This window comes from Megalobrama amblycephala, linkage group LG8 (assembly GCF_018812025.1).
Source record: "Megalobrama amblycephala isolate DHTTF-2021 linkage group LG8, ASM1881202v1, whole genome shotgun sequence".
Lineage (NCBI taxonomy): Eukaryota > Metazoa > Chordata > Actinopteri > Cypriniformes > Xenocyprididae > Megalobrama > Megalobrama amblycephala.
In genome coordinates, this window is record NC_063051.1 from 12,126,098 (window position 1) to 12,142,370 (window position 16,273).

Sequence of the window (16,273 nt, forward strand, 5' to 3'; positions counted from 1 at the left end):
TAGAAACGAAACTCACGAACTCTCTTCTCTCATTCCAAGAAATGACGAAATGAAAGTTATGTTTTGGACGACGTAACTACTACCGCGGAAATTTAAAAAACCATACACTCTCTTTACGAAAGCATTTTGAGATTAACATGGGAGAGATGTAATACGTTTATTCTACATTTATTCATTTTACACTATGCATAGCTTATATAAAACACGATTATACATTTATATAAAAAAACAAGGAATTTATCAACTGAAATAGGCTACAGGTAGACACATTTCTAACTGATTATACTTGTAACTGCTGACCTATACATCAATTAGGCAACATGACAGTTACAAATTACTATGACTTAATGCTCTGTTTATTCTTATCTTGTATTCTATTACCTAGTGTTCTGCTCTTCCCACTGATGTTATTGATTTAAATAACTGGCTTATAATAGCAGTTAAATATTACCCATGCTGTTTGACTTGAGTCAAAAGTCTCAGCTGACGCTGGAGAAATGATATAAATGTAGTCTCAACATTTCTGTTATGCAGAACCTTTTGAGGTCTAACTAAATTAAAGAAGTATTTTTATGAATAGGCATACCGGACTTCAAGAAATATGCTCTGGTCAAGCTCAGGCACTATTGACAAGAAAATGAACATGATGCATCAAAGGGATGTCTTTTTTTAAAAATTAATAATATCCCTTACAGAAAAAGCACATAAATTTCACATGTGCAAAAACACATGTGGTGAACATCATATCATAGTATAAATTATATAAAATATTGAAATATCATACAGATTTCAACTTTATCTAACAGAATGGAATGCTTTAAATTGAGAAAAATCCATTGCTACAATAAGTTCATTTAAGTCCTATTGTTTTTTTGTTTGGTTTTTTTACCCACCAAAAATGATGTTACTTCCATGCTGATATCATTACATACCTTTTGATTATTAGTAATATTACAATCAAAGTGGAAATGACATTTAGGACATATGAAAACCCAATTAAAACAGCATTTAAATACTGTTTCAGTAGAAATTAAGAGAATTAACTTTTAATATTATCTGTTTATGGGACTGATATTGTGAACTGTAACTGTAACAAACTATATGACTGAACATATACAAAACATAGCTTCTTAAACATCATTTACTGCTGGTGGAAAAATCCTTGAGTCCCCAGAGCAATGCTTTCTGTTCTTGAATCTCCTCATTGTTTTTTATTGGACAGTGATAATTCCATCCTCCAAGCTGTTCTGGTTCATTAGCAGGTCGGAATCCTCTTTCATGTTGTTCAGCAGATATTTGATCCCTGCCTTCACGCCCGTTTTTAATCCAGCCCCCAATGCATAACCAGCTACCCCTGCGGTTCCACCCGTTACAGCCATGAGGGCATCTGTGCCCAGATCCACAGTGCTGAAGATGGCTCTCTCTTTTGCAGTATCATAGCAGTTAAGCGAAGCATAGTAAACGGCTGTTCCCAGATTATACAGCGTGGAAACTGCAGGAATCCACTCCACAACCGTATACACTCGCTCCTCTTTTTCATTGACACAGTGAAGCTGAGGGTCCCCGTTTCTGCGCCAACGTACAGACCCCACCTTGCAATTCTGAATCCAGCTCTCAGAGTTAGATGAAGGCACTACTCTGCTTCCACGCCTCAAGATAACACAATAATATCCAGAATCGCCATCTTGGGTCACACCTGCACATTGGATTCCCAAGCTTTGACAAGCCTGCTGTGCTTCCCCAATACGCAATGGCCTGCTCTGTTCTGTGGCCTGTCCCAGTAACCGAGTGCCTTTCACCCTCACCCATCCTTTGCATTGCCCCTTAGTTCCAACTTTACCCTTATAACCATCAACACTCTCACCCACTTCAGCTAGCTGATGGATGTTAAATATAAGAGCCTGCAGGTGGCGCTGTGACTCAGAGTTGAATAAAAGAGGAGATGAATGGGATTGGAAACCATCGGTAAAGGTGTGATGATTAAAATGTGCTGATTCCCTCTCTTTGCCTCTTTTTATCAGCACTAGTATGTCCTGCAAAAATTCACATGTATCATTTTGGCCCAACACTGCGTAGAGTTGCATTACCAAAGCCTGGGCTTCAGACAAACATCCTGCTGACACCAGCACAGGCACCATTGCCAACCCCAATATCTCCTGAGAGAAACCATTTCCTCTCCAGCCTCCATTAGCGAGCTCTACACAGCTTGCATTGCTTTGGAGATCCAGCTGACCTTGTAATGAGGCTGAGAGGTTTAAGACCAACTGATGGGCGGCAGGAAGACCATCTTCAACCACTTGTGATTCTACTTGCTCTGTTTGAGACTTTTTTGAAGTGACTGAGGGCCTCAGGTTGCTTTGAGGGAGTGGAGCTCTGCCAAATACTACTTCAGACAGTAAGAGGTGGATGAGAAGTAACAATTTGAGTTTTGAACTAGCCATGTTGAACTGTGGAGTCATGCAACACCAAGCAAATCACAGGTTCTGGGGGAAAAAGAAGAAGAAGAAAAAAGAGAAGCTGAACTGTGTGCAGTGTACGCATTAAGCTATGTATGTGCAATAAAGTGCACGTCCTGATATTGCTGAGTTAGATGCATTCCTGGGTCAACATATTTTGTTGATCCTGGAACAACATTCTAGTCTGAAAATTTAGTCTTAACCCTATTCCTACCCCTAAACCTAACCCTACCCATAAGTTATCCCAAAAATCAGAGGGAAATGATAGATGAATAACACTGATGTAGAAGCACCAATTCATGATTTTAAGCCTAAACTTGACATAATCTGTAAACTTGTCCCTCAAATCTGATTGGTTGATTTGAATGTTGTTCCAGGATCAACAAAAATGTTGACTCATGCAGGAACATGTTGAACTCAGCAATATCAGGTTATGCGCAATGCAGTATAATATAAAAGTGTGGAATAATTAAGATTTTTAATGTTTTTGAAAGAAGTGTCTTATAATAACCAAGTCTGCATTTATTTGTTCAAATACAGTAGAAACTGTAGTATTGTGAAATATTATTACAATTTAAAATATCTGTTTTCCATTTTAAAGGTGCAATGTGTAAATTTTGAGTTTGGGAACTGCAGCTAACGGCGCACACCCAACCCTTGGCCGTCTTCTTCTTACTTCTAACAAAGAATTGTCTCTGCTTCTAATAAACCAGACTAGGCTACTACTACTACTACCACTACGTGCGTATTCAACGTAGTGACGATGCTAGCCGCATCTAAAAACACGAACGATTTAGAAGAAGAACAACATAGTAACTAAACGCGCTCTGTAGAGTTTATGTCCGTTTAGGGCTGCTGTAGAAACATGCCGGCGCGTAATGGCGACTTGACATGGAGGGGAGACCCACAGTAGTGTATGAGATAGAAATGGCTCATTCTAAGGTAATAAAAACATAATGTAAGGTCTTTATGCACCACTGAAAACATAGTTATGTATATTATATTGCATTTCTGTCAATAGATCCTGCCAAATTGTACACATTGCACCTTTAATATAATTTAGAATGTAATTTATTGCTGCAATGGCAAAGCTGAAGTTTTAGCAACCATTTTTAAGATTTCAAAATCTTAATTATTCCAGACTTTGACCTGTGTATGTACACAAATATCTGCAGCTGTAGCTACATCATGGGGTGAGAACATGAGATATGTGTGTATTTGTGTTTTTGTCTTTTTCATAGTGCAGCTGGGGGGAAAAAAAGGAAAGAAGGAATGAAAGGGATGACCACATTGTTTTTTGTAAGACTCCTCCCACCCTGCTGTTTTTACATTTCTTCTCTACATCTTATATATTTAAAATACATTCAAATTATTTAAATACAATAAGTAAAATGTTATTTTTTTAATGTATTTGCAATTCTGATTTACTGTGTGAATGTTATTGCATAGTTTAAAATGGAATATTAATTAAATAAAAATTGTTCCATCATAAATTTCATCATATAATTTTAAATACATTTCTCAAACATGCAGTCTGTCAGAAGAAACGATATCTCAAGTCATTAGAATGTTTGGAATTATTTATCTTCATATTAATATGAGATTAATAAGACTCTTACCTTCTAACAATCCCGACCTCTATGATAGAATCCAGCCTTCACAAAAAAACATATACATGTCCCTCTCTCTTGTTTTACCCACTCTCTCTCTCGCTGGCCCAATTGTTCATGAATGTGACATCACGTGGAGAGGATCAATGTGCTCTGTGGACATTTTGTTTATTTACCCTCATGTCCCCTCTCATTCTCGCTCCGCTTTTTCTCCAAAGACCATGTGGGGGTGCGGGGGCTTTGTGTTTGACCCAGATAAATTGCACCACACTTGTTTCATGCCTATGTGGGAGAGCAGGATTGTGCACCCATGTGTAAATTTTTAGCAAGTGCATGTTTTGCTTTCAGGCCATTACCTTCACACAAATTTCCACTTGGTTCAGTCATTTTAAACATTATTCTACTGCTCAGGCCATATATTTGAATCAACATATGATACAACATCCAACATCTTTTGACAGCTAATTTAATATTTCTAAAAAAATAAATTAGGCTATATATATATATATATATATATATATATATATATATATATATAAAAAGTTTTTACTTCTCTCTCACACTCTTTCATTGTGTATTGTATGCCTTGTTGTTTAATTCATGGATTAAGTTGGGCCCAGAAGAGTGAAATTAATTTATTTATTTATGTATTTACTGTATAATTTTGTGTTTATTTCCAGTTTTAAATGGTAAAAAACGAAAAAGATATGTGCAGTTGGACATTTGGACTCTGCTGTATTGTGTTCAGTGTGTAAAGTTTGCCATGAGGGGCGTTGCAACATTTCACACAAACATTTCTCCATCATTTCATTTCAGGTTCAGGACTAGCCTAGCCTGGGTGCCAGCCCGAACCCCGCCCACAACATTTTTTGGACGGGAAGTTCGGTCTGGACTCGATCCATTGTGGAGTAAAGCTGCGTTCACGTCACCTCGTATTTACCGGAATCTTGAAATGACAACACGTGACGTTATATTCGGAGCTGTTCACGTCCTTTTGGTCCTTGAACTGGGAATTATGCGTTTCCATGGCAGCACTGTCAATGCCTAAATGAATCTACAGCTGTCAGGTGGTACAGCGCGGCCACGTGGTATATCTGGGAGCTTTCAGAAAACTCCCAGCTTACAAGCTGTAATTACGAGCTCTACGAGGACATGAACGCTTTTTACAAGCTAGAATCTCGTAACTACAGGAATTACGAGGCCACGTGAATGCACCTTAATTATGCTCGGCTCCCAGAAGGCCGAGCCAATCAAATTGCCAGGGCGGGCTTTAATCGATGATGGACAGGCTATCTGCGGTTACGTAACCACCCACGTCATCAAAGAGCGCTTGGGTTGAATTGGTTTTCACCAACGATGACTGCAGCTGGACTCTATGCAGCTGGAGAAGTAAGATGTTTAGATTCCGCTATCACGTCTGTAATAAAAGAAATCGACAGCGCTTTAATTTTAAAAGACGAACAAAGAACCGCAATCAAGGCATTTGTCGATGGGAAAGATGTGTTTGCCGTCCTTCCAACGGGATTCGGCAAAAGTTTAAGTACAAGTTCAACATACGTCACTTACTGCGTTGCTCTGATTGGTTGTAGGTCTATCCAATTGAGTGCAGAGTTGTTGTTTTTTTACAGGTTCGGTTAAGACACGCCCCATAATTCAAGTGCAATGGAGCAGTATCAGACTCACATTCTGCCTAGAATATGAATATGACGAAGTCAGGCTAGGACTAGCCTAGAAATAAAAGTAAAATGTAAAAGAAAAACTTGTGAAAAGTAAAATTTTGTCTTTTAAAAATTAAACATGAAGAAAATATTTTACATTTGATGACTCCAGTGTTGGGGCATTACATAATCAATTACTTTTTTCAGGTAATTACTCAAGTAATGCATTACTTTTAAATTTACAACAAAATATCTGTTACTTTTTTAAATAAGTAACGCAAGTTACTTTGTTTTCCCATGTAGGCTACTGACTGACAGCTCTCCTGTCCCCATGTTGAGAGAAATCGTGAGTTAGTGATGAGGCGTTTTGTGCGCTGTGTGAACATGACGGTTATTGTAGTTCTAGACTAAATGTGAGCAGGCATTTACTCATCTCATTTGCACAAAAACAGTAGTTTTTGAGAAGTCATTCCTCAACGTGAATAAAAACAGCAAAATGCAATCTCAGAATACTGCACAAACCTGCAATAATTAAATATATTAAATTAAACATTTTTTTGTATTTAATCTTACTTTATTAACCGATATCTTTGCTCCTGAACTGCTTCGATGACCAACTCAAGCAAAAATGACTTTAGATAAACATTACATTTGCGCCCTCTAATGTGCAGACGTGAATTTGCATTTCCTTCAGCCTGAGGCATATTCATTTCACTTTTGGTGTGAAGGGGCCTTTACATTTGCCAAAAATAGAACTTTTTCGTTAATAAAAATCAAAACAAAACAAGCAAGCCTAGCCTAGCCCAGGTGACAAAAAGTAATGCAAAAGTAATGAAACGCATTACTTTCCATAAAAAAAGTAACTAAGTAATGCAATTAGTTACTTTTTTTTTGCTATTTAAGGCAATATTGCAATGCATTACTTTTAAAAGTAACTTTCTCCAACACTGGATGACTTATTGTTTACATTTTTTGTTTTTTAAAGTCTGACTCAATAATCAGTAATCGCAATAATCAGACTCACCACGAGTAACCAGAATTAAAATCTGATTTAGATTATGCAAATGTCTCAGCATGTGTAGCAAAAGGCTTAGCCAGATACACATTTTCTCTAGATGACGTTGGTGTACTGATGTCAGCATGAAAATAACAAATTATTTGGGTGGAGAGCACAGTTTATGGTGGAGAGTTAGGACCATAAACTGTGGTTCCCCCACCCCAAGAAATCACTAGACTTTTATTGTTGTTTGTTAATGCATCCAAACAATTATAACAATTGCTAACCAGTTGTAATTGTACAAACAAATGCATGTTAAAGTGTTCCTTTAAGACAATATTTAACTCCTATGTAAGTCGGAGCATTTTTACTGCACCCGCATAGACTAACTAACACATTATGCAGAGTTGTCTGGTTACGTAGGGCTTATTAAAATTCGCTAATGGATCCAGCGTCAATGCCATCATTTCTCATGAAGTGAGAAACACAGAAACGGGTGGGAGGAGTGAGGTACAAGAAGAAATATGTAGAAGTGTGATTCTCATTTTCACATGCCAACTTATTGGCCCAAAACACAAAGGAAGTCACATGTGACACACAATGCCATGATCACACACACAGTGCCATATCAAGTGTTAATAAATCCTTAGGGGGAACTGAACAAATTAATGGGGCTTTGGGTGAATTTGTGTGTGTCCATGTGTGAGAAAATATGTCAGATATGTCCCTGATATATTTGTCATTATGGACCCCGGAGAGTAAAATGTGTTAGATAAGACTGAAGGCAATCTTGTTTAGTTATAATTGAATATAATTGGATATTTATAATTGGATTGCACAAAATTACCTGGAGTAGCATCAGGATGGGGGATCAACAGGGCAATGTATTATTACTGAATCAACCAAATGATGAGCAACACTCCCTCCTTTACACTCTTGTGAAGTAAATCTTGTGTAAATGTCATCTTGAAGAGTCCCCTAAATCAGTTCAACCTTAAATATCTAGGATAAAGTATCCAGCAGCAATCCGGCCATGCTAAATTCCTTGGATTAATGAAATTAATTTATGCTGAAAGCGTTGAAATTCAGGTTTTCTCTCACTGCTGCTTATTGTTATGCCATCTATGTGTGTGATTCAGGGAAAGTGATGCATCATCTTTGCAAAGTTTTCAGAAACTGAGGTCACCTTGGGTTAAATTTTCTGTGAGGACATATAAAGTCTGATGAATGCTCTTTCAATGACCGCTGACCATGAGACAGGCGATCGAAGTTTCTTTTCAAAATAAGGGTTGTTTGAATGGACAGATGAAGCATTCAAACACTATTTTCTCCTTGATCTAAAGACTCAACGATGTGTTTGTGTAGGTGGACGAGGGTTGGACGCAAGCTGTTAACATAGCTGAATGACATTGAAACAGAGTGCAAACAAATAAAATATATCAAAAATAAGTGTACCATTAAATGCCACATTTGGATATAGTAAATAATGTAAGAAAAATATGATCATGATGAAGGTTATTTTCAGCTGGCAGAACAAAATGTGCACATGAACTGAAGTTCTTTACATTTAATCTTTCATTCAGATAACGTTATTCATGTAAAAATAAGTTATGTGAATCAACGTTTAGTGACTGAATGAGACCAAAAATACAATAAAAACCCAAGGGAATTAAGCTATAAGAAAGGAAATGAGAGAGAGGCTCTGTGTGTGTGTTTGTGAGAGTTTATTTGCGTAAGCGAAAGATGGTAGGTGTCATTCACCATTGAGAAGCACTGACTGGACTGTAGTGAGTGTGGGTGTACTTCCGAACTGTTCTAATGCTTCACGTCCGCTTCAGCAAACACATGCACACTTTCTCACAAATGCAGGAACAAATCAGTCTTAGTAGAACAAATGATTCCTACTTCCACTGACAAGTCTATCGGAAAGTATAATCACTTGTTTTGATGGTAATAGAAATGTTCAGAACTGAGGGAATCATTTGTTCTCAATGCAAACAACCAGACTTAAGCACTACAAAGTCCTGTTTTCCACCTCCATGTCCATTGTATACAGTAAATCCGAGCTTTCCTGCTTGCTGTGGAATCAAAAGAGAGAAATAAGAATAATTTGAAAATTTAATTAAGCTATAAAATGTCCACGGCTTTGTTCGTTATGTAAATGAATTTAGTTGAATTTCATACTCTAAAAAACGTATGTGAGTGAGTAAAGAGATAGAGACAGGTTGTGAGAATAAGAAAGAAAGAAAGTGTGTAAAAAAAAATGTAAATATCTTCCTGAATATGTGACAAATTGGGTAAACTATAAACTGATAAACTGGGCTAGTTGTCTCATTTTTTTTCTCCAGGAAGAAATGGATGTCACTGTTGTCATGGTGACTAAATTAATTTTCTCTCATTTATTTAATTTAGTTTTCCTCCTTTTTTCATTAACACAACACCTAGTTCACTACACGCACACACACAAAATTTGGTTCTGTAGCGGTTCTTTGAGGTGCTATATAGCACCACTGCCATTCAAAGAACCCGTTAAGCATCTGTATAGTTCTTTATAGGTTCATAAACTCTCTCTCAGTCCCTTAGTTTAGTTAAGTTAAAAAAAACATTAAAATACAGTGCATTTCCTGAAGATGATGTGGTTCTCAAACTTTCCCCCCCAAGGCCCCTCTATATTCCAGGAATGCAGGGTTGACCTCATGGAAAAGCATAAAAGTCATTCAAAACAGCTTTTGCCATTGTAGTACATTTCCATTCCTAGCAAACATATGAGAGTGGAATAACATATCTAAAATCTAAGGAGGAGAATGGGGCGGATACTGAGAGCTGTCAGTTTCAGTTTAAATTATGTGGAAGGAGGAATGCAACTGGAGGATGAGAGAAAGCTAAGGCATAGTGTTGGGCTGTAGTCTTTTAATGAATGTAAACGGATAGGAAGCTTGACAGGAGGTGTTTGTGAAGTCAGTTATACCAAAGACTATAGAATAACACAAGACATGTCACTCGTATTGTTTTGAATGAGAGAAAGTGTAACGCGCAATATGGCGGAATAAGTCCCGCCTTCTAAATAAGAGCCAATCGCCGACTGGTAAAGTCATCGCGTCACTTCAGCGGCCGTTAGAATCACCGGTTTCTATAGAAACAGTCAGACGCGCGCCTCCGAAGAGACGCGCATTTAGGTCTGCGCATGCGCATTAGCTTTATCCAGCCTGAAAAATACAGTTTTTTTTGTCATGATTCGAGCGTTTAGAAACTAAATTTATGAGCCGGTTGTTGTCAGATTTCATTGGTGATTTCAAATATGAAATTTAATCGTAAGGTTGGCGAACAGTTTTGGAGAATTTGATGTTTCCCCATTCAGAGAGATTGCATGATGCCCAGGATGCCCGAGAGGCGTTTCAAAGATGGCCGCCGAGTGAAATGACTTGTCTTAAAGGGACTTTGGTTATACACTGAAATTATGTCACAAACTTCATTAAAAAGGCTATATTAATTTATTAACTGTTTTGTTTTATGTAGTCAAATAATTAGGCTATATCTTGATGTTTTGTGATCGAAGCATTCTATAAGTAAAGTTTTCAATCAACTCTTTCATATTTGAAAAAGGTGCTGTATATAGCACCTTTAAAGACGCTAGCACTTAAAGTGGTTCCACTATGATTAAGCCAATGAACCACTTTTAGTGCTATTTAGCACTAGGGTTGCAAAGGGCCGGAAAGTTTCCGGTAAATTTCCACTGGAACTTGGAATATTTTGGAAATATTCCAATTTGGAAATGGGAATTAATTGGAAATTTTGGGAAATTTATATAAATGTATAATATTTACGTAAAAAGTATCATATAAAAACAAATATAAACATTTTCTTTGGTCATACCATAAAATTACAGTTATTTATTTTTCGCATTCAATTAATTCTAATTTAGTAAATATGTAAAATAAATATATTTTTATTGCAACAATTGTTATGTGTTATTTATTTCAGTGTCACATGATCCTTCAGAAATCATTCTAATATGCTCAGTTATTATCATTGTTGGAAACAGTTGTGCTGCTGAATATTTTTTGGAACCTGTAATACTATTTTCAGGATTCACTTATTAATAAAAAGTTAAAAAGAATAGAATTTATTCAAAATAGAAATATTTTCTAACAATATCACTTTAATATCACTTTTATTTAACAATTTCACACATCTTAAAAGTAAAAAAAAAAAAAAAATTACTGACCCCAAATTTTGAACGGTAGTGTATATTGTTACAAAAGATTCCTATTTTAAATAAATGCTGTTCTTTAAATTTTTATGCACAACTGTTTCCTACATTGATAACGGAGTATCAAATTAGCATATTAGAATGATTTCTGAAGGATCATGTGACACTGAAGACTGGAAAAATGATGCTGAAAATTCAGCCTTGCATCACAGAAATAAATTATATTTTTATGTATATCAAAATAGAAAGCCATTATTTTAAAAATTGTAGTTATGTTTCACAATATTACTGCTTTTTTCTGTATTTTTGATCAAATGTCCATGTTATGGACTGGGAGAATGCACAGTGCATGCAGGGGGTGTGGCCTCAATAGCCCTGCAGTGATGTAGTGTGCTGTGTGAATGCAGGGTAAAAATTCAACTAAAATTGCATTAAATATGGTTGTTTTAACCAAAATTATGCTGCAAGATGTTCTTTTCAACTACATTTAAGTAGGCTAACCTGTAATTTTGCAAATTCCCTGTTTATTCACATTAATTCCCGTTAATTCCCATATATTCCCGTTAATTCCCACATATTCCCGTTAATTCCCATAGAAAGTTTCCAGCTTTGAAAATTCCCAGAATTTTGCAACCCTATTTAGCACCAATTTTGTTTAGAGTGTACTGAGCTGTTTGGAATGGAGGCATGATTGCAAATGTCAATCATGATTTCATCTCAGTCTTGCATATGCAACAGAAAAATTAAATATAAATCACAAACAGACAGATCAGATCTCTCAGGTCAAATCTCTGCAAATCATTTTTTGATATGTATACGTTTTTTTGAAAGAAAATTTCACCCATTTTCAGAGAAATGTTAATTAATCTAAACCTTGCTTTAAAGCCATCTGCATTCATCAATCAGGCTCCTACAGATCTTAATCAAGACATCACCTTTTCTATAGCTTACCGACAGCTTTGTCCAAATGAAGGACATATCTGAGATGGATTAAATGGAATGACCAGTATAGATGACTCATAATCCCACTGGATAATAAGCACTGAACCCCCAATCACACACATGTCCTTCTGAGTCAAAAATCTGCTAAACCTTCTTTAAATGAGTTACCAGAATACAAAGCAAAAAACCTTGTCCATTTGCCATCGTCTGATTCTGTATATATTGGACTGTACAGCCTACTCTTCATATAAACAAGTCAATTCGCACAGGTTTAGATTTAGACTGAATATTGATGTGAAGCTCGAGATACTAAGATGAGGTGTGAGTTTAGTTGTAATGTAATTGACCGCACAAATACGTCAAGGCTCTGGTGTTAATGACTTTGCGTCACTAGGATATGTTAGCATCATTATTTGGTTCGTGTTGGAGAACCAGCTTGCCCAAGCTTGTGTGAGCGGAGCGCGCGAACACTACAAATAAAGGAAAGCGCGCACCTGCGATCCTTTACAGCTCTGAGAAGAACCTGAACATCATCCTCCTGAATACCAGCTCGTCTCCGTGTATTTTAAAGGTATTATTACTTCTTATTTTATACAGTTATTTTAGATTTATAACAAAGTTACTGGTTTGGTTTTTATAAATAAAGTTTGACGCAGGTGAGTGGAGAGCAGCGGATCTGAGGATGTCCTGCAGTTGGTTGCTCGTGCTGTTCTCTCATGTGGTGCTGTTGCTCGCGTGTCCTGGACTCTCGCGCTGTGCGCTCGACTATCCATCATTCACAGTAAGTACATGCTCAGTCAGCGACTCTTTTCAAAGGATATCCTTCGTTTGTTAGACGGACTGAGATGAAAAAGTGAGTTTAGTACAATTTTTTTCAAACTTTGATGAATATAAAGTTCATAAGAACAGCATTTATCTGAAATAGAAATCTTTTGTAACATTATAAATTTCTTTACTGTCACTTTTGATCAATTTAATGCATCCTTGCTGAATAAGTCTTACTGAACTTTTTATTTATCGAAAAATCCAGAAAAAAAATTGTATTTATAAGGATCTAAGTTAGTTATTGTTTTCTTATAATATATATATATATATATATATATATATATATATATATATATATATATATATATATACATATATATTATACATATATACTAATATATATTATAAATATTATTATAATTTTATTTTATTATTATTAAAAATACAAAATATGTATAAAAATAAATAAGTTTATAAATAAAAGTTTAAATAGTCATTTGAATATATATATATATATACACTATTATATTATAATATATAAATAATATATATATATATATAATATTTATAATATTATATAATATAATATTATAAATATTATTATATCTTTTTTATTATTAATAAAAATACAAAATTTGTATAAAATAAAAAATGAATATACTTTATATATTTACTTTTATTTTAGTTCATACATATTGTATTTGTGTTAGTAATAATAATAATAATAATAATAATAATAAATAAATAAATAATATTAAAGCCTTTAAAAATATTAAATATATAAAATATTATTTAAAATAAATATTTTATACTATTATAAAAATATGATTTTTATAAAATGCTTAACAGCATAGTTATTATAATTTACTAAAACAAAAAAAAACACTTTCTTTACTTGAAAGAAATGTTAACTCAAAAAAAAAAAAAATCTTTCTTATTTTTTATTCAGTTGCCAAAGCAACATTCCAAACTGATGTCCTAAAATTGAAATGTTAGCTACTATAAATAGACACACACACACACACACACACACACACACACACACACACACACACACACACACACACACACACACACACACACATATATATATATATATATATATATATATATATATATATAATCTAATAAAAATGGCAATAAACAAACAAAACTAAATTACTAAAGTTTTAACTACAATTAAAATGAAAACAGAAAATATAAAAATAAAAACATTCAATATAAAAAATATATATAAGTGTAGTCATTACATATAACAATGATTTATCACTTTCCACAAAAATATTAAGCATCTCAACTATTTTCAACATTGGTAATAATAATAAATGTTTCTTGAGCATCAAATCAGCATATTAGAATGGTTTCTGAAGGATCATGTGACACTGAAGACTAGATTAGTGATGCTAAAAAAAGCCATCACAGGAATAAATTGGATTTTAAAATATGTTCAAATAGAAAACAATTATTATAAAATTGTAAAAATATTTCACAATATTACTGTTTTTACTGTATTTTGGATCAATAACATGAAAAGGCTTCCTTAATCTTTCCAATATAAAACTTCACAAAGAATATTTTAAATGATCTAGATGCTTGATTAACTTGTTGGTGTAGGCCTATGTTGTTTCCAATTAACATCCTACCATTTATAGAAGTATATACGTATATGGCAACCAATACAGGGAGAATGTATGGAGGTGGCTAGAATGAATCATGATTCCATTAAAACCTTAATGGTTTCTTTAATGTGATATCTAACTGTTAAATATGGGCTCAAACGGAGGTTCAGTCATGTGTACACACTAACAAACTACACATGCAGGTTCTCTCTCCCTCTCTCACATACACACACATACTGGGTTTTCATGTTTTATAGGGACTTTCCATAGACATAATGATTTTTATACTGTACAAACTGTATATTCTATCCCCTATCCCTAAACTTACCATCACAGAAAACTTTCTGCATTTTTACATTTCACTTATATGAATTATAAGCTGTTTGGGGGCCAAAAAATGTCCCCACGAGGACAAGAATTTCGGATATTGCCATCTCTATGGGAAGTCCCTAGGACCACACACACACACACACACACACAAAGAGAGGCTACGTAACAATGTATGGGATACATATAGACATCACTGATTTATTTTATTATTTTTAGTGTTTTGTGAGATCAGTTTTCAAAGCAGTACCCTGGTCATTTTCTTTTAGTTGTTTTTATCATTTTAATGATCATCACAGTCTGGAGTCTTTATGTTACTGAGTCATTCACATTAGTGAGTCAGACATTCATTTTCTGAGTTCTTGAACCGTCCTGTTTGTGTGTTGTGTACAGGACAACAGCGACCCCCAGTCTGAGCACTATGACAAACGAAACAACGACATCGATTATGACAGTTTCATCGGCCTGATGGGCAGGAGGAGTGCAGGTGAGACACAAAGAGACTAAATGATATGAATTATGAAATTTGCTTTGAATAGTATTAAACATTCACAAGACTGAATAGTTCATGCAATCATTATTTACTGATCTTCTTGAAGAACTATTCCTTAGAGGTCAAGGGTATTTTATTGTTGGTTTTATTATTCATTTTTATTTATACAGGAACAAATCGTGACATGAGTTCACCATTTAGACGTAAGTTTCCATGTTTATCATTATCTTGCTTCAGTGTTATCCTAATGTTAATTAAAGCGACATGTCAGAGACTGATGAGAGCTTTGTTTCTTTGGTCTTTTTGTAGCTAACATGAATGACATTTTTGTTGGACTGTTGGGACGGAGAAACATTGTGTCGGGTAAGAGATTAATGAATAGTGGTCAATATGATTAGCTGAAAGAGTGAATGGGGAATAAGGGATTGCATTAATTAATTATTGTCTATATTTATGTCACCATATGTGTGTAACAGCTGAAATTTGCACAATGCAGAATAAGTGACTACAGGACAAACCGTGCAGAGAATACACTGACCTCTAGTGGCTTAAAATAAAATTATTATTATTATTATTATTTTTTTTGGATCAGCTATTCCTGCTTGGAGAAGAGAGCGGAGAGGCAGCATTTTCTCAAAAGAAAGAAGGCTAAAGTGAGAATTTGCAAGTTTCGTTATAGAGCAGTCATTGGGGTGAGTTGATGAATTGCATGTCAATCAGCAGTAAAAGTTATTTTTCAGAGGTTTCTGTGTAATTGTATTGCTTGTTTTTTTTATGAAGGTTTTGCTGTGGTGTATGAAGCCTGATCTCATCTGTCCAGAACTCACTATGGAAAAAATATCTTTCTTTGTAAGATAACTGGGCTGTATGATTTTTTTTGTTTATTGTCAAAGTGCATTCATTCTAGTATTTATTCTTTTTAAGTAGGATAAGAATTCTTACATTGAACCCCCTTACGGTTTCCGAGTAATCTCAAACCAGAAAAAAAGGATATTTTGTTTCAAGGAATGACAACAATTCTGTGTTGATTGGACAGATACAGGAAGATTGAAGAATATATGAGCCACACACTGTATATGTTCTTGCTTATACCTTATTAATTTTAACATATGCTTACTTAAAGTGCTGTAAAATATACCCACCCTCAAATATTTTATTTCTTTATTTATTCATAGAGAAATCTACACAAAAAACAG

General features: G+C 34.8%; 2 protein-coding genes across 4 annotated transcripts; one reads left to right on the forward strand and one right to left on the reverse strand.

Moving 5' to 3' along the window:
• Positions 1-138: 138 nt before the first annotated feature.
• On the reverse strand, positions 139-4,228 carry apof (apolipoprotein F). The gene is made up of 2 exons (XM_048199301.1): positions 4,076-4,228; positions 139-2,483 (listed from the first exon to the last, which is right to left on the reverse strand). The coding sequence occupies exon 2, from the start codon at positions 2,457-2,459 to the stop codon at positions 1,212-1,214; it is 1,248 nt and encodes a 415-aa protein (XP_048055258.1). The 5' UTR covers positions 2,460-2,483; positions 4,076-4,228; the 3' UTR covers positions 139-1,211.
• A 7,244-nt stretch (positions 4,229-11,472) lies between these two features.
• On the forward strand, positions 11,473-16,215 carry tac3b (tachykinin precursor 3b). 3 transcript variants are annotated; one of them, XM_048199304.1, is made up of 7 exons: positions 11,473-12,444; positions 12,520-12,654; positions 14,978-15,071; positions 15,248-15,280; positions 15,387-15,440; positions 15,670-15,730; positions 15,858-16,215. In XM_048199304.1, the coding sequence occupies exons 2-7, from the start codon at positions 12,556-12,558 to the stop codon at positions 15,874-15,876; spliced, it is 360 nt and encodes a 119-aa protein (XP_048055261.1). In that variant the 5' UTR covers positions 11,473-12,444; positions 12,520-12,555; the 3' UTR covers positions 15,877-16,215. The 3 variants fall into 3 exon arrangements, with proteins under 3 accessions (XP_048055261.1, XP_048055260.1, XP_048055262.1); XM_048199303.1 differs by having other exon boundaries at positions 12,530-12,654; XM_048199305.1 differs by having other exon boundaries at positions 11,476-12,444; positions 12,530-12,654; positions 15,670-15,769.
• The last annotated feature ends 58 nt before the right edge of the window (positions 16,216-16,273 follow it).

Bases quoted from the DNA above. Each gene is read 5' to 3' on its own strand.
- apof (XM_048199301.1), bottom strand. From the start codon at position 2,459: ATGACTCCACAGTTCAACATGGCTAGTTCAAAACTCAAATTGTTACTT.
- tac3b (XM_048199304.1), top strand. From the start codon at position 12,556: ATGTCCTGCAGTTGGTTGCTCGTGCTGTTCTCTCATGTGGTGCTGTTG. The intron at 12,655-14,977 runs GTAAGTACATGC...TGTTGTGTACAG, and splicing joins TCGACTATCCATCATTCACA to GACAACAGCGACCCCCAGTC. The intron at 15,281-15,386 runs GTAAGTTTCCAT...GTCTTTTTGTAG, and splicing joins CATGAGTTCACCATTTAGAC to CTAACATGAATGACATTTTT.